The sequence below is a fragment of the Gymnogyps californianus genome, chromosome 2 (genome assembly GCF_018139145.2).
Source record: "Gymnogyps californianus isolate 813 chromosome 2, ASM1813914v2, whole genome shotgun sequence".
Classification (NCBI taxonomy): domain Eukaryota; kingdom Metazoa; phylum Chordata; class Aves; order Accipitriformes; family Cathartidae; genus Gymnogyps; species Gymnogyps californianus.
In genome coordinates, this window is record NC_059472.1 from 104,918,809 (window position 1) to 104,941,244 (window position 22,436).

At 37.8% G+C, this 22,436-nt stretch overlaps 1 protein-coding gene across 1 annotated transcript in view; it reads left to right on the forward strand.

The window, feature by feature from the left end:
• The window catches only part of ICE1 (interactor of little elongation complex ELL subunit 1), a 38,869-nt gene extending 16,651 nt beyond the window's left edge, over positions 1 to 22,218 (forward strand). The window contains exons 11-20 of the mRNA XM_050890902.1: positions 83 to 172; positions 256 to 309; positions 6,341 to 6,693; positions 7,299 to 12,077; positions 13,849 to 14,017; positions 17,114 to 17,274; positions 19,041 to 19,231; positions 19,413 to 19,519; positions 20,266 to 20,364; positions 21,316 to 22,218. Coding sequence (XP_050746859.1) covers positions 83 to 172; positions 256 to 309; positions 6,341 to 6,693; positions 7,299 to 12,077; positions 13,849 to 14,017; positions 17,114 to 17,274; positions 19,041 to 19,231; positions 19,413 to 19,519; positions 20,266 to 20,364; positions 21,316 to 21,497 — 6,185 coding nt within the window. The 3' untranslated portion in view covers positions 21,498 to 22,218. The remainder of the gene's footprint in view (positions 1 to 82; positions 173 to 255; positions 310 to 6,340; positions 6,694 to 7,298; positions 12,078 to 13,848; positions 14,018 to 17,113; positions 17,275 to 19,040; positions 19,232 to 19,412; positions 19,520 to 20,265; positions 20,365 to 21,315) is intronic.
• The last annotated feature ends 218 nt before the right edge of the window (positions 22,219 to 22,436 follow it).

Below are 22,436 nucleotides of genomic sequence, written 5' to 3' on the forward strand. Positions count from 1 at the left end.
AGTAAAAATAAAGAAACATAAATTCTTAGCTGTCTGAGCAATTGAGGTTTTCCTCAATTTATAAAAATATTTATTTTAACAGAAAAAATAAAGCTTTTGTTAGAAGAACTCTGGATGTGCATTGACAGTGCGACAGGAAAAAGAGAGAATCAGGAAAATGATCCTGTCTTGGGTGAGATGGCATGCAAAGTCTTGAAATTTTCTTGAAGCTGTCTCTTTTTCTGACCGAAAATAAATATTGGTACATTTTTTCAGCTTCTATTCAGGATAAGGCATGGCCTGAAAAAAGAAGACTGACTGTTACAGAAGGTAGGTTCCAGTAAATGTGAATTTATTAATATGCAAGTGCATTAATTTAGTCTTACTGGAATATCATCACGTTGGGTACTGTTCGCATAACACTTTTTTGACAGACTTAAATACTTTCCTTGGTGATTGGCTGGTCAACTACATGTGTGATTAGAATATTTGAAAATAATTGCAAATATTAATTTGAACAGCCAAGTAAACTGGAATGCACTTCTAAATAAAAGCTGTTGTAATCTGCTCTTGCAATTGAGAAATCGAATTCTTTTACTATCAGCTGCTTTGACTATTTCTAAGTCAAAACTCACCTCTCATGTTTATCCCTTAATTATTATATCATTATAAACTCTTCAGTATATAATGTGAACTATGGGGTGCAAGTGCTCTTTTTAGTCTGAAACAAACATGGTAACATAGTTGGATTGTAAAATTTAAGAAGCTGTTACCACCATTTTCTTCATTCATACCTGCCTGAATAATAATAGATAACGGTGCATTAATTTTCGTATTCGTGATACAGAGAAACAAAACTTATGATTTGGTGATAGCTTTAATTTTGTAACATGATATTCAGTATAATAATAAAAAATAATCTGAGTAGTTACCCACGTCCACATTCACAGCAAACTTGAACTGCTTTAACTTCACATAACAGATGTCATTTTTCTTCTGCCCTCAAGAGTAATAGGTGCCTTGAATCTGCATTAGTATTTCTGTAGGTTGTCGCTCCAGAGTATGCTTATTAATCTTTCATTTTTCTTTTATTTTCTCTACTACTTTGGATTTCTGTAACTCAGGCTGTAGAGATACTATCTGGGATAAGTACCCTGCCTTATTAAGAGCTTTGAAGGTGAACTGTTATCCTGTCTCCCCGCCCTGTTAAGTCTGAAAATTTGGTACCAGTGTAGATCCCAATGAATCTAGTTTCAGATTGTGTTCCAGTGGAATCCACTTAATAGGTGTGAAAATATAAGGACCAGCTCATAAGCCAGTTTATCAGCCTCACTCCCACCGGTTTAATGCAGCAGATCTGTGACTTCAGCTCCAAAACTGAGCTAGACAGTTGTCCCCTGAGATTCTGAATTTGATTTCTTGATCAAGGGTCAATCAAATGACAAGAACAAGCACAAGAAACTGAAGAGTTTGAAATATGGGTGATTTCAGGGGTATCGGGTTCTAGTGTCATCCCCTTCCCATCCACCACAAGGGAAGCTTTAGATTCCAAGAGTCCTGTCCCATCTTTCCTATTCACATCTTCTCAAGGAAACTACAGTACTTTCACAAAACGAAGCAATGTCCATAACAGCCTCTTCTAGTTAATCCCTCTTTTGCTTTTGTTGGAGTGTCTAGATATCATAGAAATACATCTTACTTTCTGTTGCTTTGGGTTTGGTTTTTTCCCTCTTTAAGCTTAGGACAGCCATCTTGTTGTTCTGCCTCTCATGAAAGTGGCCATTACCTTGGATTCATAATTCAGATTCAAAATGCTTATGTTTACAGATGCAATCTTCTAGCAAAAAAAAGAATCTTAATGAGTTTGCCCTAATTTCTTGTCCCATATTATAATGGTTTCATCTTAGAGATCAAATCAGCTTGATGGTAGTATTGCTGAAGCATCTTTTCCAGAGAATGTCAGTTCATCTGTCTGCCTGGATCTAGCCTTTCAGGAATATACCTCTTTGGCTGATTTCTTAGTACACTCAAGTGTGCTGTAAAATATCCAAAGCTTTGCATTACAGTCAGTGCCTTCTCTGTTCCACCAAGGTTGATACCACTTTGAATGGCTTTCTTGAAGAACATGTTCATGTATGAAAACTGGAGGACTCATCAGGTTTTCCATTCTTTTTCCATGCTTTTTCCAAGAAATGTGCCATTGTGAAAGCCTCATAGGACAATGAGGTTTTGCCATACTTAATTTAAGAGCATTTTTGCTTGATCTTGGTAGTATTGTTACAAGTCTGCCACTAATAAAGTTGACTGTACCTGCAGTTGACCATCAGACCGATAACCTTAGACAATAATCTAAGGTTAATAAGACATTGCTGGTTTTTTAGACTTTGGAAAACTGTTTCCCATGTAATTTGAGCATAAAGTCACCTACATTGTGAATGGGCATGTGAAGAAACATTTGAAGAATCTTGCAGCCCAGTGCTGAAGATTTTGGTAATTTGGATTCTCCAACGTGCACTGTTCATATGCAGGCTTATGGTGAGAGGAGACGAGGGAAGATGGGAAGACCACGTCTGGGAGGAGCTGAGCCTCTTCAAGTAGTATGTATAACGGGGTTCTGAGCTAAATCTGGCCTACTACAGAGCTATACCCATCTTATCTGATCTTTCTTTTCATTTGGGGATCCAGGATAGGCGCGAAGCTGCATGTAGATGTTAAGAGCAGGGATGGAAAGGACCACACTGGAGGTACCTTGGTGTCTGCTTTAATACCAGATAAAAGGAGATACAAGGCAGTGGTATTACATGTAAAATACAGAGAAGACCGAATCCCTAAGGACCTGTGTATGTTTTATGGTCCTGAGATTAACGTCCATAGGATGTGAGTGATCTAAGAAGCAGACCTCTTTTCTGTCTTTAAGACCATATGAAAATCTCTCAAGATAACATCTTTCTAGATAGTGTAGCATTGCACATTTAGTTTCAGGTATGCAATGTTCACCCTAATTATTTGTCTCGTATGATGGGATGTGTGGATTTGCTGTCTTGAAAAACAGAATACTGTCTGAAGCTCTAAAGAATAGCTAGTGTATAAAACATCCTGAAATTCACATAATTGGAAACAGGTTGAAAAATCGAGGGTTGTCGGCCGGGCATTAGAAACTTTCTATGGAGGGATTTTTCCTCAGAGAAATATTGCTGTTTGTCCTTGAGAAGTGTGCAGTTGCTACTGCCAGGCATTTGCAGTCACTGTGCTGATAGTGATGAGTTTTTGCTGTAAACCGGAAGAGATTCTATGGCTAGACGAATTATTTTGATAAAATATCCAGCATCTTAATCTGGTCCTTCTTTTTGATAGAAAAAACCAAGACTTGTTTCAGAAAGTTGCTTTGTTGTTTAGGGTGGGGAGAGAAGAGGACATTGTTTTGCAACAGTGAATTGCCCTGCAATGTGGACAATCAGGAGCAAAGATTTGAGTTGTAAAATTCACTTTGTTTAGTACCAATGCAACCGCTGTTAGCATTGGATTGCTTATTTCATCTCTGCTCTCCTTTCTCCATTCTTCATCAAGGAAGTATTTCACAGTATGTGGTAGATTTTGATGGTGTTTTCAGATCAGAGTAATCTTAACCTTCTCTCAGAAGAGGGAGAAGGCAGCAATGTAAGGGTTTGAAGCTATGTGGACTAGATTCCAGGTTGTAGATTTGAGGACAAAACTTAATCATTTCAGTAAGTGACATAATGAAAAAGAGTGTAATTCCCCGTATAAAGTAAAATTTGTCTGTGAAATACGATCTTTGAGGGGATCCTTCTGATGAGAAGGGCTCGATATCAGTCGGGCTTTTCCTGGACCTGAAGTTCAGGCCAAGGTGCCAAAGAGTTGCTTGTTTCCTGTAGAGAAGTTTACCATATCCTGAACCTTTGAAAATTGCTACGACAACTCTTCCTACAGATAAAGGGGTAACCATGAGAAAAGCATCTCATTCCTAAAGAAATTCAAACGAAGTTATCAGGGACTGGCTTGGAAAGGGATGAGGAGAGAAGGATGGAGAATCTCTTAGTTATTCAGAAATTATTATCACGTCCAGTTCTCAGAGGGAACTTTTCGGTGGATGATGTGTATCAATATTGTTGGGCTCCATATGGGCATATGGGCATGACTGATCTTGAGAGTATAGATAGGATGTAAAGTTCCTGATAACTTAATACTATTTTGTAGTTCACTGTGCAAAGTAAACTTCCCAATTGTCTAATTGAAGTTCTTCTAGGGGCAAAATACGGAACTGTGTGTTTCTACCCACTTCAGTGTAGAGAAATTTCTGAGCTTAGAACTGGTTGGCACAAAGGAGCATGAAAGAAATCTAAGATATAATCTAGGATTATGTCTTAGAGAGATATAATAGAGAGATATTATATCTTAGCGAGAACCACCTTCTGAATTTTCCTTCTTTTCTTTGTTCCTGTTTGTGAAGGATCTCCTTTTCCCTTGGATGGTCTAATGGGACTCGAATTGTAAAAGGTATCTCAGTTTTTCATGACAAGATGTAGAACATCCTGGAAGCTCTATGTGACTGTAGCTTGTAAATAGCTTTATAAACAGTGTGTGATCTTAAAACTTGTAAGATGCTGCTTTGACCAAAGGAGATATCAGAGCTTGCTTACCTTTGGGGAAAATGAGGTGGTAAGGCCCTTTAGGCTGAGCAGTTTCTCCCTCCTCCTACTGTCTGGTGCAGCAATTGAGATTTTAACATGGAGCTGCTATGTGAAGTGACCGAGATGGATCTTGGAAATAGGGTTTTTGATCAGTTTTCCTACTAGCTCTTTTAGTGGCGCCAACATATCAGAATGTGCTTAAAGGTTATTGGGAGACAGATCTCTGGGAGGTCATTTTCACCTATCAAATTAAATTAGTATTTTCGAATCTGATACTACTGTTCATGCTGCTTCAGGAGTATCTCTGCAAGTTCTAGTAGTGGATAAACACCAACAGCAATAGCGAAGCACACTATTCTTTTTTTATTTTTTCCAACGGAATGCAAGTTGTGCCAATTAAATCAATACATCCTCTGTTCAAAACCATTTTGTGCATGTGCTGTTCTTTATACTGTGGGATAGTACTTGGACGTACACAGAATAGGCTTCATCTCTTGCTTGAATACTGCTGATTCTGTCTCCAATAGTGTTTGTGAGCACTGTAAACAAGATCACGCATACAAATGTCATGTAAGAATTGCAAATACTACAGAGTAGGTTCTAGTTCCATGTGGCACGCTGGGGTTTTGGGATTGTTGATTTCTACTGTTTTATTGGAGGTAATCTTTTCTTTTAATAAAATCACAGAATTTAAATTTCAGAAAACTGGCCCATATTTTCACTGTTAAAAGTATCTAAGCACAATTATAATCAATATTTAAATTCTTTGTCTGTACTGTTCAGATTTTCCTGGGGCAATGTGTTTTGTCTGCACGCATAAGAAATGGGTTACTCTGTAATAACAAAAAGTGTGATTTGAAGAGGAACAAAACAAAAGTACAATGCAAAGAATCACACAGAGCCTTTGGACATGCTTTCTTGCTGCTAGAATAACTGTGTAAAACTGGTATAGTTGACATTATCTTGAAAGGGTTGTCAACTGCTCAGTATCTTTCATTGTCTTAGTGGTTCAGACTCCTTTGTGCATAGGTACGTTGCGGGGGGAACCCCACTTCTAAGAAAGTTTTTTTTTAAGGGTTCAGCTTTAACTAAGTCACATCATTCAAAATCTTGTATGATTAGACTCAATATTGAAATTTAAAGAACAAACACTTTAAAAGCATATGCATATTAAATCATAAAACTAGGAATACAGCTAAGAACTCCCTTACTGTGTTTATGGCAGGGTATAATTCTAACTGGCCTGCAAGTGCAGCTGCTGGCTCAGAGCTGCAGGTTGCTTTAAGCTCAGAATTACAGCCTGAGTGGAGAATGTCACTGCATGCTTGTCCTGCTTTTCCTGAACATCAGCTACTGGGCTAAAACTGAAATAAATCATTGAGCTGTATGGACTTTCAGTCCTACCCCGTATGGCCCTTCCTGATAAGAAAAATTGGTAAGAATAGTCTTAATGATCCAAGTTAGAAAGTGGTTTGGGGGGAGCTCTTTGCACATACATATACCTTTTTCATGAAAAAATAATTGTTTGTCAATAACAACATCTGATCTCTGTAAGGAAAATATTTCTGAAAGTGACATTAAGTGCTTTTTATTACTAGTCTATGGGAACATCACTTGAAAAGATGGTAATGCATTCTTATTACTATGATGTATTATCTCTATAAAGAAAAATGGGAGGGGAAAAAATTCTTAACAATATTTTTGTGTCTTAGAAACCGTACAAATCCACCAAAAGATCAGGAAGTGTGATGGCAAAACGCTACCTTGGTATTCGTCACTGGAAGGTGCTGGAAAGCAAAATTCTGTGACAGCCATGCAACTTCAAGCAAGTACTGAGCCTTTTGGAGGTGACTGTGTTGAGAACAGGACTACTGAAGAATGTCTGCACGGTGGTGAGGATAAAAGTGTAGATGTGATAATACAGACAGATGAGGCACACAGCAGTTCGGACTTCTCTGATCAGGAGCAAAAGGGCCCAGGTGGAAATGTGATGGATATATTGAATTGGGCCAGGCCTCTCCCTGCTCTACTTTCTCCAGTACAGCTTTCACCACTAACTACACAGGTGAGTTTCAGGATGTATCTGACTTGGCACTAACTTGGTTTTATAATTACTGCAAAAATAATGATTTGATATTCCTGGTCTCTTTTATTTTTTTGAGTATCAGTATTAGTTACTCATGCACTGAAAGGGTGTCTGTGTGAGTGTTTAGATCCATATGGATACTTTTTTACCTTCTAGCATACTGCCTATGGAAGGGGGCAAAACATAATTTTCAGAAGTATATTTAAAACAAAGTCACCCATGTCTCAACTGCTGTCATAATTTCTTTTCCCAATGTTGCAGACTTACAGTCCCAACTCTTGTTGGGTCTAAGTGTGGCTTTCATAGCAAAATTCCACAGCTTGAAAGTCAATAGGAACCTACTCAAATGTTGTTTTCCAGTAATCTTAGAATGCAGGTAGGTAGGTAAAGAAGTCTCTGACTTTTCACAGAGGCACTTTCCATTTGCTATGAAGAACAATGATGGAGAAGGACGTAACTCTGTTGATCAGCCTTAATCTCTCAAAACCACTGCATGTCAGGGCCACCAGTGTATTTGTTTAGAGAAATAGATCTTAAAACTGATACCAAGCTTTGGAATATTAACTTTGTATTTTTCATTAAAGGATACATTGTTTGGAGAAGTCACAGGTTCCAGCGACGAAGAAGTTGATTGCAGTGCTTCTGCAGTGGAGGATATTTTACAAGACCAAGTTCAGCCTCAGAGTTGCAACGTGTTCAGCCTCAATGAGGAGTGCAACAGACAGAGCAAACCATGTGAGCGTGGTCTTGATGCAGAAATCTCACATAACCTGAGTTGGAATGAAAAGAATGTTCATATCGGTCCAAAGATGTCAAGCAAGGAGGAGAGAGATGCTGAAACAAAGCAAACTGAAGCTGCTACTTTAATTACAAACATGGAAATTAACAAAGATTGTTTGGAGGAGAACTCTGAGAATATGGAAACTGAGAAGAGAGAACTAACTGAAGCAACAGCACATGAATTGGAAGCCATCGAAGAACAGAAAGGAGATAGTGAGGACATGCACAGTGAAGAGGGAGGTTCTTCAGCTGATTTTATGTTACACAGTTTCAAGCCTCAGAATCAGATGGAAAAATGTACTGAGGTAGAGCAAACAGACAAGAATGTAATCTTAATCAGAGCTGTTGATTATGAGGATACACACGAGAAGTATGGTGAATTAATGAAAGCAGAAAGAGATGGATTATCAGAAGAGAGAGAAACTCCCAGGGCAGTATCTGTTCCCCAGAATGTTACTCATTTGCCACCTGAGCAATGCATTGTGCTTCAAAGTGAAGATTCTGAGGAGAAATCTGATGTGTTGATACAGAATGAAGTGGTTGAAAATGAATCAAAAAATGTAATCAAAGTAACTAATATCACAAGTGATGTAGAGGAAGACGTAAAACAAGTGATAAGTGGAGAGAAAATAACAGCTGCAATACAGATGAAAGGACTCTGTGCAGAGGCAAATAATGAGAGAGCACTCTCTGAAAATGTATTGTCTGATTTCAGTAGTTCGAAATCCTTCTGTGAAGCGGAGTGTCCTAAAGACCTAATGATACAGCGTGATGGGGAGGGAATAGTTACGGAGACTGAGGCAGACACTGGAGCTATTGAGATCTCTGCATACTCTCAGTGCTCTGAAATAAAACATGACAGTGAAGAGATACTGGAGAAACAATATGTGCAAACAATAAAAGATGAAGTGGACAGAGAATGCGAACCAGAGACTGTTAAAGTCTCTAGACATTACTTACCTGTATCTGCTATTGAAGGAATCGGAAATTTATTGTCTATGGATGACGTAGACAAAAATGTAGGTATGGAGAGGACTGCTTTGTCAGCCTTTCCAAAAGATGATGAACAGCTCAAAATTGAAGACATGAATATAACCAGACCTGAGACTACTGAACTAGCCATGAAATTTAACAGAGAAAGTGTTCTAGAAATAGCTGAATCGTCAGAGCTACTCCGTAGTACAGAAAATAGAAAATTAGTAGATATAAAGGAGGAGGGATATTTAAAAGGTAAACCACACCAGGAAGAAAATGGTAGTGATTTATTGCAAGGGAAGTCAGACTTGGAAAGTGTACTTGCACTACCAAAGATGGCATGCATTATTGATGCAGAAAGCAGTGTAGCTAAGTGTGAATCCTCTGTGTTAGATTTTACAGAAATAAAAGGTGAAATAAAACAACCTGAAAACCTGTGTAGTACATTAGAATGTGGGTTGTCCAAAAATCAAAACTTTAGAGTGTTTGAATCTCAAGAGACTGAATTCAAAGTTAATCCAGATGATTTTGGAGAGGAAAGCAGTGAGCTGTTAGAAAGAGTGGATACCATTGAATCTGTCATAGTAGAAAGTAATCTTACTTCTCAGGCACAGTTTGCAAAACCTCTGAATCAGTTTTTGGTAACTGAAAATGTTAAATGTGATGAAATAAAAGGGGAATTAAATAAACAAAGCAAGGAATTGGCAACTGAGAGTTGTTCCAGTTCATTTAACTGGGAAGAGAATGTTGTGAAGAAAAATAATATTTCAGAGATCATCTGCCAGCCTACTTCAGAAATGGATTTTAATAGTGGCTTGGCTTTTTCTACTCAAGGGGACTTGGAGATGGGCTGTATAAATACTGAAGAAACAGATTCCCCTGTGCAAGTGGGAATTGGCTTGGAATCCACAATGCTTCCTGATCCAAATTTCCGTCTTCAGAAAGTTGTCAGTTTTGTTGAAACTAATTTCACAGAAAAGGCTGCTTTTTCCTGTACATGGGAAAACAAAGGAGATAAAAATTGTGTTACGGGCAGTGCATTTAGCTGTTCTTCAGAAAGCTTGGAAGAGGGTGCTGAGATCCTGTCTGCTGAAAAAGACAACATGTGCAAAGAATTGGACTGCCCTGAGAGGGAAAACGTACACAAAAATGAAGTGAAGATTCCAGATGAGAAGGAGCAGCCAGTAGATAAAGAACCTCAGGCATCTGTTAAATCACAGGTGCTGGATGCAAACTCTTATAATAAGAATACTTTTCTTCTCCAAAAGTTTGATTGTCAAGAATCGGGATGCAAGACTTCTGTGTGGGAGGTTAGACCAGATCCTTCTAGAACTGGTTCACTGACAGCTGGGGGAGAAAGCAAAGAATTGAATAGTTTTGAGGCATCTGGGAAAAATGCCATAAAAAGGTCTAAAAATGATGGTGATATGCCAGAGCAGAGCAATGAATCTGAAGAGAAAGACTGTTCTATACAAAAAGTTAGATATGTGAAATGTTCTGAATGTGTTCCCATGTTCAGAAAGGAACTGAGAGCTTCCAGGAGAATTGTAGTGGGTCCTCTGGAAACTGGTGCAATTGTTGATGCTGATTACCAAATATGTGAACTTCATTCAACAATGCACCCAGGAAATACTTTGACAGTTAGTCATCCAAAAACAGACACTATGGTGGATATGGATACACACTGTGAAACAAACAGCTCTGCAGATACTGCAAATGAGTTGTCAGGTGTGGTTGGGGACAGTTATCGTAAAGACTTAGCCTCTTGGAAAAGAGAGTGTATATTAGTAACCTCTGAAAATACTGAGGGTGCTAATGAATGCATGGTAGATTCTAACAGAGTTGGATGCATCAATGACAGTGAGGAAAGTCTGTTAAAAACTGGGACATCAAAAGAAAGCCCTGTGATGCCAAATGCTTCAAAAAATAGATTACCACTATGCCACATGTTAACCAGATTCTCAGAAACTTGCAGACTGGCTGAAAAAGACAGCAAATTAAATACAAGAAAGTTAGCACTTGGCAATTTCTTAGAAGAAAACGATTCTGAAAAACTTCAGTCAAATGTGGAGCAAAGTCTGCTACATGGTGTTGATATAGGGGTCTCAGTGTTTGAAGAATATAATCATAATCAAACTTGCACTGCTTGCAACATAGGAGAAAACAACACCGATGTTAGCCTAGATGATAGCAGTAGAAAAAAAATTTTTGTCAAGTGTCTTCCAAATCCAGCCCTATCTGATGTCGAGTGCAATTGTCAGACAGTTAGGCAGCCTTCTGAGCCACAAAAACCAGTATTTGAGAAGCTATGTATGTTGGAGTCAGAGTCTTGTGTGGATGTTGCTCTCAAAAAGAGCAATAAATTAAAGTGCAAAGAGCAAAAACCATCTGAAATGTTGACTGTTTCAACCAAGACAGCTGCCCAAGTAATGCATGCCAAGCTATCAAAGAGGCTGTTTCAAGGTAAAAGAAAAACAAAGACTCTCAAAGTTAAACCAGCTCAGCCAGTTCTTGCAAATGCTGATACATCTGTGCCAACAAAATGCTCATCTGAGACTATAAATAAAATTAGGCAAGAGATGGGTCCTCCTCTGCCCCCCTTGCTACTGCCTTTGATTGCTACTCCTCCAAAAGCTGCAAGTACCATGTCCCCAGTAATGTCTTCTACTGGTCGATCCTCTTTGCTTTCCCCTCTTGATGACCTGATATCCCCACTACGTGAAACTCCTGTTCCTCCTCTCATGTCTCCATTAACAGACACTCCAACAGTAAAATCTGCTCTTTTATTTTCTCCTCCCTCGCCCTCAGAAATGGCAGTAGGTAGAAGGATTCGCTCCTCACCTTTGAAATTTTGTACTTCCATTCCAAAGCATGCACTTCCTGTCCCAGGAAGATTTCCTCTGTTTGCAGCTGACAGTGCTGCTCCAGGTGCTCCTCAGGAGAACTCTGTGAAAATATTGGACACTATGTATCCAGAGCTGTCTGCAAGGGCAAGGACACTAAACATTCTGAAAGGCAATATTCAGCTTAATAGATGTGCTTTTTCAGACAGCCAAAGTTTGCCAGGACCTGTGGCTCAAATAGGTGGGTTCAAAGCAATTGCATCTACATCAACTGCTTTTGTTAAAACTGGGAGCAATTTGAAATCTGATAGCAGCAAAGATCAAGACAAAGATGTGCAAAATCAGCAATTGTTTTCAAGCTCATCAAATCATCTTGAAAAACAGACACTATTGCCAGTATCTATGCCAAGAAGTGCAAAGAGACTGAGGTTGGACAGTGAGCCACCAAAGCTGGAGCCCAATGATATTGGTGCTATCAGAAACACTAAAAATACAATCTCTGAAATGCAGGAGGCTTTCCATGACAAAAGCTGTGAAATCAGTGATTCAGCACACAGTTCCAGTTTAGAAGCGTCATTACCAGTAAAGAAGGTTATTGATCCTGACTGCCAGAAAGTTTCTTTGGCATTGAAGAAAATTGCTGAATCCTGTTTTGACTTGTTACCAGTTATTAAAGGTCACGTGTATGTCGGCAATATCTCAAAGATTCCAATAATGAGAGATGAAGAGAAAGAAATTGTCTATGAATTTGGTATAAAAAACAAGGTAAGTAGCATAATTTTGGATTTTGTGTTTTAATAATGACTTCTGTGCAGACGAAAAGAGTATAAGTACGTAGTATTTGAATTCTCATTGTTCAGGCAATCTGCAGTGCCAAAGTGTAGTCTTGAAAGGTTATCAGACATCTAAACTCGTATAACTTAAGAACATATAGAACTTCTCAAGAAATTACTGTTCAGTGGTGTCCAAGATGCAAAACTGCATTTGTAAATTTGTTTGCTTTCCTGATGTATGCATAAACCACTTTATTTTTGCAGCATTTTTTTGTAGTGGATAGCATTAACAATTGTAGAAGGAGTTCCTCTATAAGTGTAAGGTTCAATTACCTTTTTTTATTTTTTCAATTAAATAAGATAAACTGCATTGTATATACAATAGTGACATACCCTTTCATTCCATGTTTACCTTCATTATTCTACATCAGGTTGTTCAAATGAAGTTTATTGGAAAAATCTTTCATTAGTTTGTTTCTCAGAACTTGCTTAGCATCAGTGTTGAAAAAATTCACTTTAGTTGCCATCTTTCTCATAGATAATTTGTAGTCTGCAGCAGACTGATGCAATTCACCAACTGATGCATGGCAGCATTTTGCCCTGTTTCAATTCTTGAATGTAATTAAGTTCTCCACAGAAGTCGCTACCAAGTTCTCGGGTCATCTTTGTTAGGAGTTGCCAAATCTGGTTACTTCATAGAAGCAAGGCTGCGGCAGCTTCATGTTTCCAGGTCCAGCCAGTAGCAAGGCCCAGTACGTACTCCTAATATGCACGCATGCACACAATATGCGCCTCATCTTGTTCCCTTCTCTGGCTGATCAGGGTGAAAACCTGGTAGTGGAAAATACATACATATATATACAGACAGTATGCATCCCTCCAGTAGCTAACATTAGACACTCAGTATATCCAGTAGGTGACTCCTGTTCTCCCCACTTGTCTCATGCACTGACAGACTTACAGACACAGAAGCGCACACACATCCCTCCAGTAGCTGGTCCAGACCTATGGCCTTACCCGCATCTGACTCTCAGACCCCCGGTCTTTTAGGTACCTGGCTTGGACCTTCTGGTTCCTCACGAAGCCAACACAGACTCCCTGGTGTCTGCAGGTACCCAGTCTAAACCTGTGGCCTCTCCAGCACCTGGCTCCTAAGCCTCTCATTCTACTCCCCACTTTTAGCCCTCCCTCTAAACATCCTATAGTAAGTCTTGCACAATCCCAATATTCTCCTTCCTTGCACCTCATATTGAGTCTCTCAGATTACTGTAGACAGTAACACCTCCTCCCCTCCTCCTGCAGTGTGTAAGGTGATCTGGGGAGAGACTCTGCTGTTGACTAATCTAGTAAGTCTCATACCTGGACAATGGGCTGTTTGTCCTCCTGTGACAGCTCTGGGAGTAGCCAAGTCAGGGTGTTCCATTTGCTCTGATTAGGTTATTGGGGTTCCTCTACCTGTCATTATTCCTCTCCTCACTTTTTGTTTAAGGAAGATGGTTTTTAATCACGTAACTAAACAATTTATGTTTTAAGAATAGTAGTCCTAGTCTGCATCTGTTTAAGGCATGTTTATTCTGGGAAGTTGCTCCTCACTCTTTTTTCTTTCGCTGGTTGCCTCTGATTTACTTTTCTGCATTTTTATATGTATGCAAACAGTATTCTTGCAAATAAGATAGTAGTTCTTTTTACTTGTCATGCTACTATAATGTTATCAAATATTCTCAAGTATATAATAGTCTAACAGTATTTTTTGTGCCTTATAGCATTTAGCAGAGTCCTTGCTGCATGCTATTCTCAATAAACTCAAGGCTCAGAAGAATGCCACAAATTACAATTTCAATCAGGCTCTATGTCGAGTCTATACAGGAATTTGTCGACAGTTGGGAGATTTGGAAAGAGCCCGCCTTTTCTGCTATAGCCTACTTAAAGAAGGTATAGTATGGCTTAGTGGTCTTGTATCTTAAATATGTTGTGTGTCTTGGCTGTAGTGTTCCAGAATGATTATGTTTGTAAAAACAAACAAACAAACAAAAATCCTGTGAAAGGGACATTTTCCTTAGAACTTTTTTCTATAGTGCAGAAGTGTAGACTGTTCTAGAAGAAATTTCCCTTCTCACAGTTCCTCCATATCTGTGTCTCAGTTTGGTGATGACCTGGGCTCTTAGCAGTCTACTCATTTTTCCAAAGAAATATTTTATTTAGGATCCTCTGTGCTTTCATTTTTGCCCCACCATCTCCAAAATGATAATGCAATTCCAGGGAATTCTGTACTTTTTGCTTATTAGTATTTTCTTATTTTAACTGAGTAAGCACTGATTCATAAAGCAAGTGTGATTTTAAAAACGTGTATTGGCTTAAAATAGTGTCAGGAGTTGGACAATACCTTGATCAAAACCAGTGCATTTGTACAACATGTCCTCCTTAAAGTTTTATTACTTCCCGTTATCCAAAGTCTTGGTTGAAAGGTTTTTTCATTTTGGTTCCCTTCCTCTTTTGTTCCTGGTAACAAAGGTAATACATACATACTAAATTAAGAGTCTGTCTTAGTTCTGGAAGGACTTCACTTAGTTTGAAAATACCAAGCCATCCAGGGCTCAAAACAGTATACTGGTATCTGTGTTTCAAATTAAAATAAAATAAAATTTGAGAGCACTGAGGAGCAAAATGCTACAACTTTTGATTGCTTCAGTTAATGGTTATCTTCCATCCCTGTCTTTTTTCTTTTTTTTATCTTATTAAGGATTGTGATTTTATTTTGTTCTTAATTATCTTTTTTTTGTTGGGTTGGGATATTTTTGTTTGGGATTTTTTGCTTGGGTTCTTTTGGGAATTCCTGTTTTCTTATCTGGTTTTCTGTCCTTCATGCAGTCCATCATAACTCTCCTTTCACTTTTTTCATGGTAATAGTTTTAATACTGCACCATGTCAGAAACTGTTACTTGTCAGATGTCTTTTCTTAGTCTAAATTAACAATTGAACCTTTTGTTTTGCAGTACCTTGGTACTTTGTCTTTTTGTGGGCTCTTGCAAATATTAAACATTCTCCTTTTTTTCCTTTCTTTTTCTGTGTAAGATCCAAACTTCAGTAGCTAAATGCAGATTTTTGTTGAATGATTTTCTATTCTATACTTTGAATTGCATAAATTCCTGTTGTGGTTGTTCTGTGGTTTTGTTGTTATCTTTTGAGCGTGAACAGCTGTAAACACATCTTAAGGGTTGTTTGATTTTTTTAAAATTTGTTTATTTTGATTTGATTACAATGCATTCATTTTAGAGTTTTCTCTTTCAGGTAGTTTCACATATTAATTCCCATCAGAATTACAGCAACACAAGTGTGAGCTATGTGCCAGCTACACAATTGCCAAATTGACTATAAACTGTCAGTACTACCTCATTAGACTTGCATTATCTGTTTTCTTGACTTCTTGTCCATCCTTTTTTGCTCTGTTCTCCTTTCAGGTATTCTGCCTTAAATGACTATAAATTAAATGTTACCTTTCTTTGGTTATTTTTCCTTTTACCTCTCCTCTGTTCCCCTCCTCTGTTCCCCTCCTTTTTTCTTTTTTTCTTTTCTTCTTTTGATGCCCCTTTAACTCTTACTCATCACTGAGTGAGTCTTTTAAGTGTTCCAGATTCATGGGCAGGCAATTCAAGTTGCAGCATGTAGATAATTCTAGTTTAGCAACAGTCCTTGTTCTGACAAAAAAAAGTTCATTCTTATGTGATGAAGGGTTTCAGAGTAGAGAAGGTCCATCCAAGACACTGGCTGGAACTGTAAATTCTTTATGCACAGTGAATCCATTAAAGCTTCTTGATTTGATGTATTTTCATATGCTCTCTAGTTCTTAAGAACTTTCTAAAAATGTAGAAGTTCTGCTGAAGTGAAGAGGGAAGACACATTCAGCTTTTCAGTTTTCATTGTTTTTTGTAGCTTTTTATAGTGACAATAGTGTTTCAGGCATATGTATTGCAGTATTGCATTTCATGCATGAAAGTAATATCTACTTTTTGCTTATTCCAGTGTACTTTTTATTGCTTGCAGTCTACACACTCATGTTTTATCTTAATATTTTGCCTTGAAGATCTCTGCTTTGGTGTTCAGAAGGGTCTATTAGCTTCCCATTGATGGCCTGGAACTCCGTCCTCTCTTACTTACATAGTTCTGGATATATAGTTGTCAGATACTTGCTCTGAATTAATTTAATGAATGAGGTTTCTTCAATTATGTCAGTAGCACACTTTTTTATGTCTATGGAAATACAAATTTTGACATGCATCATTCATATACGCTCACTTACAACTTGTATAATTTCCCTGACGGAGTCTGGGAAAACTGCTGAGCAATATCAGATTTCATATTTGACGTATATGAAAGTTCTTTGCAAAGTTGTTTTTTTTTTTTTTTATGTGGATTTCATAGGTGTATAGGTGCAAGGTGTTAGCAAGTACTGTGGATTTGTACTGAAGACCTGATTTTCACTTTATTACACATCTCAGGTTTATTTTTTTCTTTTGGACTAGCTCTAGTTTGATCCAGTGATCAGAGTGCTCATTTGTGACTGGAGTGTATTAGGTAGGCTTCTGGAGTGCATCTTCCAGTTTAATTTCATCCTAAAAGAATCCAGTTTCAATACTCCAAGACCACTCTCCTTAGTGAACTAAAGTGCAGTAAGAAGGAGGAAGGCAGACTAACTTCAAAATGCAAAAGGAAACGTTCTTTTGCACTGTCGTTACACAGCGAAGTCCAGTGAAGCCTTCCCCCCCCCCCTTAAAAAAAGAGTGAAATTACAATGGGGGAGGTGGCTTAAGGGAGGATGGGTTTTTTTCTTGGGTCTTTTCTTCTTATTTAATCTCAGGACTGAGACGTGCTAGTATGGCCCCCCTTCCCTGGGCTGCTGTTGTTACGTGACTTCTATGCCTTCTTTCCTAGTTACCTTGCTGAAGAGTGTACTAGCTTTTAATGCCTGAGTATATGGTTTTTTGTTTTTAAATGTTAAAAACTTACTTTTTTCTCTCTTTTTTTCCTTAGACTTTCCAGACTCAGAAAAATTGATTTTATTTATCACAAATGTATGGTCTGACATATTTGTCTTCCAAGGTGCAATTAACAAAGCTATGCAATTAGTTGTCAGGCAGAGTGCAAGCAGTGAGATGCTGGCCTGTTTGAGTGCTTATCTCAACTGGGAACAGGTAACGTCTGCTTTCATTGTCAGTATCAGCTTTTGTCCGCTTTGCTGGCTGAATCAAATCAAGCAGCGTACTTCTGATGAAGGGTGTGAATCTCCCAGGGAGTCTGTACTATTGCACAACTAATGCCACTTCAGGCCTTTTTCCTGTGGTTGTCTAGACCCGACTAGAACACAACACTTTTCTTGTTTTCCCTATTAAATACTAATCCCTCTATTAAACATTAAAAGTAAACATTGTTTATAAACTTTGACTGCAGTGTTCTTGGACTAGAGAATTCTGTCCCTCTATGGAGCTGTGACTTTGATGTTCTTTGAGCTGTTTGTTTTGTTTTGTTTTGTTGGGGTTTTTTAATATGTATTGGGCTTGTCCGTCTTTCATAGTTCTCTGTGTAATAGGTAATTATTTATCACTGTTAATTTCAAGATAAGCCTGTCTCTTTTTACTCATGGTCTTTCTGTGAGGTAGACCGTAAATACCCATTTATCATCAAAAAAATATCAGCCAATTAATTTCACAAGCAGTTGGCATGATCAGTACACAACTGCAGTGATGGCAGAAGAAGGATGACCATAAGGACCTAAGGACTTCTGAGATTTGACTTCAAGTCTTTGAGCCCTTGGGCGAGTCATTTAATTTCTGTCAGTTTTCAGCAGGCACATATTACCATCCTGAAAGGGATGTTGCAAAGAGGAAAAATTGGGACACGCCAATTGGAGCAAATTTATATCATGCAGGTGGAAAGCTGGAGGTACTTTGCTTCTGGAGGATTTTGTGTAACAGGCTTGTGTGTTTGCTTGAAGGCTAGGGCCCCGGCAGTTTTGAAAACCCCATATTAATGCCAGGCTTGCTTGGTGGAAGTGCTATAGTTCTGTAAATATCACATGAACAAAATCATCTTGATTTATCCTGTCTGTAAGATGTTTTTTACTTAGGTGGAAATACAGGGAAAAATTTCAAGTGGATTGTGGTTGACAGTCTGTTATATGTATAATTTTATGAGAAGATTATTCTACTTATGAAAGTAAAGCTCATGTAGAATGGGTATTTAGTTCTTGGTCAAAGTATGCCATTTTAGTGACTTGCACTGTTGCAGAACTTGCATGAGCTTTTGTACCAAGAAGGTATGCTGAACACCCACTGCGTTTATGTGATAAGCCTAGACTTTTTTCTTAATACTTCGGATATTCAAAGGATGTTTGTTTTTTAATTTCCTTGCTTGCCCTAGCTATTTAATGAGCAGAATTGTTTCACATGACATGCTTTCAGTTATTACTACCTCAACTATTGAAAGTACTTGGTTGGAAATTAGCCCCTAATGAACAATAAACAGTAACAAATTTCGGCATCAGAAAATAATTAAAAAAAAAACCAACTTAGCGAGCAAGATTAGTCTAATCTTCTTGCATTGGAAAACACTCTTCTGACCTTAAAGCTTCATTGAGAGAAACAAAAATCCCCAAACTGTAGGAGGAGAGAAGAGAGTGGGTGTAGGGTTTGTGGGGTTTGTTGGTCCCCCCCCCCCCCCCCCCCCAACTCTCCTTTTAGTAAAAGCATCAAGAAAAATACCGAGTACTTGAAGATTTTAGCTTATGTACTAATGTACTACTTATGTACTTATGTACTACTTTTTGTTTGTGTTAAGTCAAATCTAAAGTTGAATTATGGTGTAAGATGCTGTGGACAGTCAGAATCAAATATATGTAAAGAGTTTGTTTCTGGGTTGGTAACTTTTCATGCATTAAGATAATCACCTTCTAAAATTCCAGAGTTCCTCTTTAGATGCTGGTATTATGGTCTCAAACCTGCTTTTAGAAATGCAGTCATGTCCAAAAGTAGAATTTCAGCTGAGTGAGCAATATGGAGAAGATCTGAGTGAAGATGCTTGGCAATACATATTTGCTGTTGATCTACTCTGCTCTTACCTGAAGTGGGATTGGACACATGACAATGTTATAAGGTATTGTGGCAAGCAGTTTTCAAATGTTTTCCTGTGTGGTTTTTTTGTGGTTTGTTTTGGTGTTGGGGTTTTTGTTATATAAATGTTTATGTTTAAAATATTTATAAATATTTATGTTGTATAAGTATTGTACCACCCCTTCATGCAGTATCAGATTTTCAAATTCATTTGTCTTTCACAGCAAAGTGCTTTGGCCTTCTATGGATAAATGGGTAAAGAAGAGAAAGGGGCATGAAACTGCTCAATTCATTCCTGATAGTGTTATAGCATTGACACTCAGGCTAATTGGTAAGTAATCAAAATTCTTCATTGAACTTCTGCTTTGTGTAAGTATGTCCTTTGAAAGTGTCAGCCTGCCTGGTAAGTGAATTGAAGTATTTTTGCCTTTTTTTGGATCTTGTTTTTTTTCCCCCACTTTCTTCAAAAATTTCCACCTTAAAAGCCAAACTTTTACAATCCTATGCAGATATTTTCTGTTTGTCAGCCTGTGGAAAGCATGTACTTAAGTTTTGAGAGACGTTACTCTGATTTCACAATAACAAATACCAACATGTTTTATGTATTTAAAATGAAATAATCTGTGGCTACATATGCTTTATAGCAAAGTGTATAAAATAAGGTTTTATATACAACATAATACCTCTTCCTGCAATTTTAAGTTAGATTCATTTATTTGGGATCTAGATGGCATTCAAGGTAAACAGATAAACTTCGGGTTTCAATAGATATTTTCAGTATGTAGGCTATATAATATTGTTTGTTAAACAGAAATTGCATTCTTTGAGAGTTTTACACTTACCAATTGTAAATCTGCGGGAGGTTGGATCAATCTGATGAAAAATGCCTTGGGGTCTTTTGTCACAAAAGGAATAGGACAACTGTTGTTCCCAAGACAACGTGGTAACAAGAATGACTAATTTTTGTAATTGAAATTTGCATTTTTTGTTGATACTTCAGCAGACAATCATTAAGTCTAAAAATTAGGAAGTTGACTGTCTAAATGTCAGACACATAGTAACCTTTTTTCCTTTCAGGTCGATTGGGCCAAATAGGTTTGAAGGAAGGGTATCTTGCTGCAGTGAAGAATATTAGTTCTGTAATTGGACTGTTTGTACAGCATGCAAAAGAGGAAGGTAATGTTTATTTAGAGGAACGTTAGTGTAACATCTGCAATGTGAAGTTTTGCCAGTGTAAACAGAACACACACAAATTGAGACACATGCCAAAACAGCCTGCTTGTGCAGTTTTATGTTAGTGCATAACAGTACAAACAGTTTTCAGTTTCAGTACCTTTCTCTTCTGAAGTTAATGAAGCATGTGTATTACCTTCTGTTTGAGACAGAGAACAATTCTGAGATAGTGTCAGCCACCTTGGAATTACACTGCTTCATGTAACTGCATATCAGCTGCCTTAGAGAACTTAAAGGGTGATCTTGAGCAGTAATAGCTAATTTGTTACTTAAGCAGCTCATGCTGAAGCTTGCTACTAGCAAGATTATTGTATTGGGAGAGGGTTGCAAGACAGTCCAAATTCCTAACCCAGACAAAGCAGGTTGCAAGACAGTCCAAATTCCTAACTGAGACAAAGCAAGGCAGTTAGGGCAGCAGAGATATGTGTTGCTAAGTTATTCTGGATGTTACGTACATTTTGCAGTGAAACATTGGTTGATGTTAGGGAGCTGTTTTGAACCACTTGTATAGCTTCTCTTCCTTGCAGTCTCAAGTTCTTCCAAGTAAGTGGTATATGTCTGTGTCTGTTTCAGACACTGTGTAAACCTGACTGTTTTCATAAAAGTCTGATCACCCTTAACTAGAGTAAAATCACTAGATGCTCAGATCTTTTATGCCCTTTGAATACTGAAAACCTGCTGAATTCAGAAAACTGGAAAGTGCTAGTATAAAATGAGATGTTATGGAATCTGTGTGCAGGTTGTCATCTTGCTACTTTCTGGTTTTAGGCATCCCAATTGTTGATGTGTTTTAATTCCAATTCTTGAACTAGTAGTTTCTTTAGATTCAGGTTTCCCAAAAACATTATTGCATATCAAAGTTTCTATAAGCTGATTTGTGTTAACTTTTTGCAGGTGTTCCCTGGGGTGTGCAGCTGGCAGCCGTATATTCACTGTGTGACTTGGGTTCAAGCAATCCAGAAGGTATTCTTGAGGCCATCCATGCTTGGAGAGCAACAGTTCTTAACAACATCCCTTTTGCTGTCACAAGTGGCATAGCTGAAATCACTTCTCTGTGTAAAATGGAGCTAAACTAAAATCTAGGGAAGTGGACTGATCTAAAGGAAGAAGTGCCTTATTTTACTAAGCAGTAGTTGGTTCCAGTTAAAAACAATACAAAGCGGCATGTCCTCTTTTATTATTTTTTTTTAACAGAATGTCTGATCACACAAAGCAAGCTCAAGTATTCTATTTGGCTTTTCTGTTTGAGGGAAGAGTTTTAAAAAAATAAATAAAAATACTTGCTTTTCCTAATAACTGATCAGTGATCTGAAGACCAGTGTGTCTTTGACTCCTGAGGTATTTCTGGTTTGATGTCAATAAAAATCAGTAATAGTTTCCATTATTTTACTTCCATCAATTTGGAGCATGGGCTGTTTGACACAACAGAAGATTGAGCCTGGCTGAAAACCTGGCTCTATTATTTTGTACTATATTTATAAAGTAACCATTCGGATAGCAGAACTTTGCCCAGATTCTGCTTTATTTTGCTTGAGTAGTCTCATAAGCTTAATTTAAAATACTTGTGTAAGACAGGTAGGAATTGACTTTTTGTGTAACAATCATGTATAGAGTAACAGAGATATTAAATCTCTGAACTTGTATATATGGTATATTCTGATAATGTGTCTCACATTTGATATTGTTCCACTTGGGGAATTTTGTGTATGTAAATAGAAAGTTGGTTCCAAAAAAGTTCACATTTCTAATGATAGCTTCACTACACTCTGTGTTTTTGTATCTTTCATAATAAAAGAAGCAAACACCATTGTGTTCTTGTTGGTCTTTTTAAATAACACAGAATGAACTGTTGTTTCTAGCTTATATAAATACTACTTTTGGGGGCAGGAGAAAATTACCTGTGAGGTCATTTCACTGAATGAACTGCCCCTAACACTGCAGTTCTGGCCACTGGAAAGAGGGTATATTGCATCTCTCCAGAATTTTCTGGTATGCCTTGGGGGCTGGGGATGTAG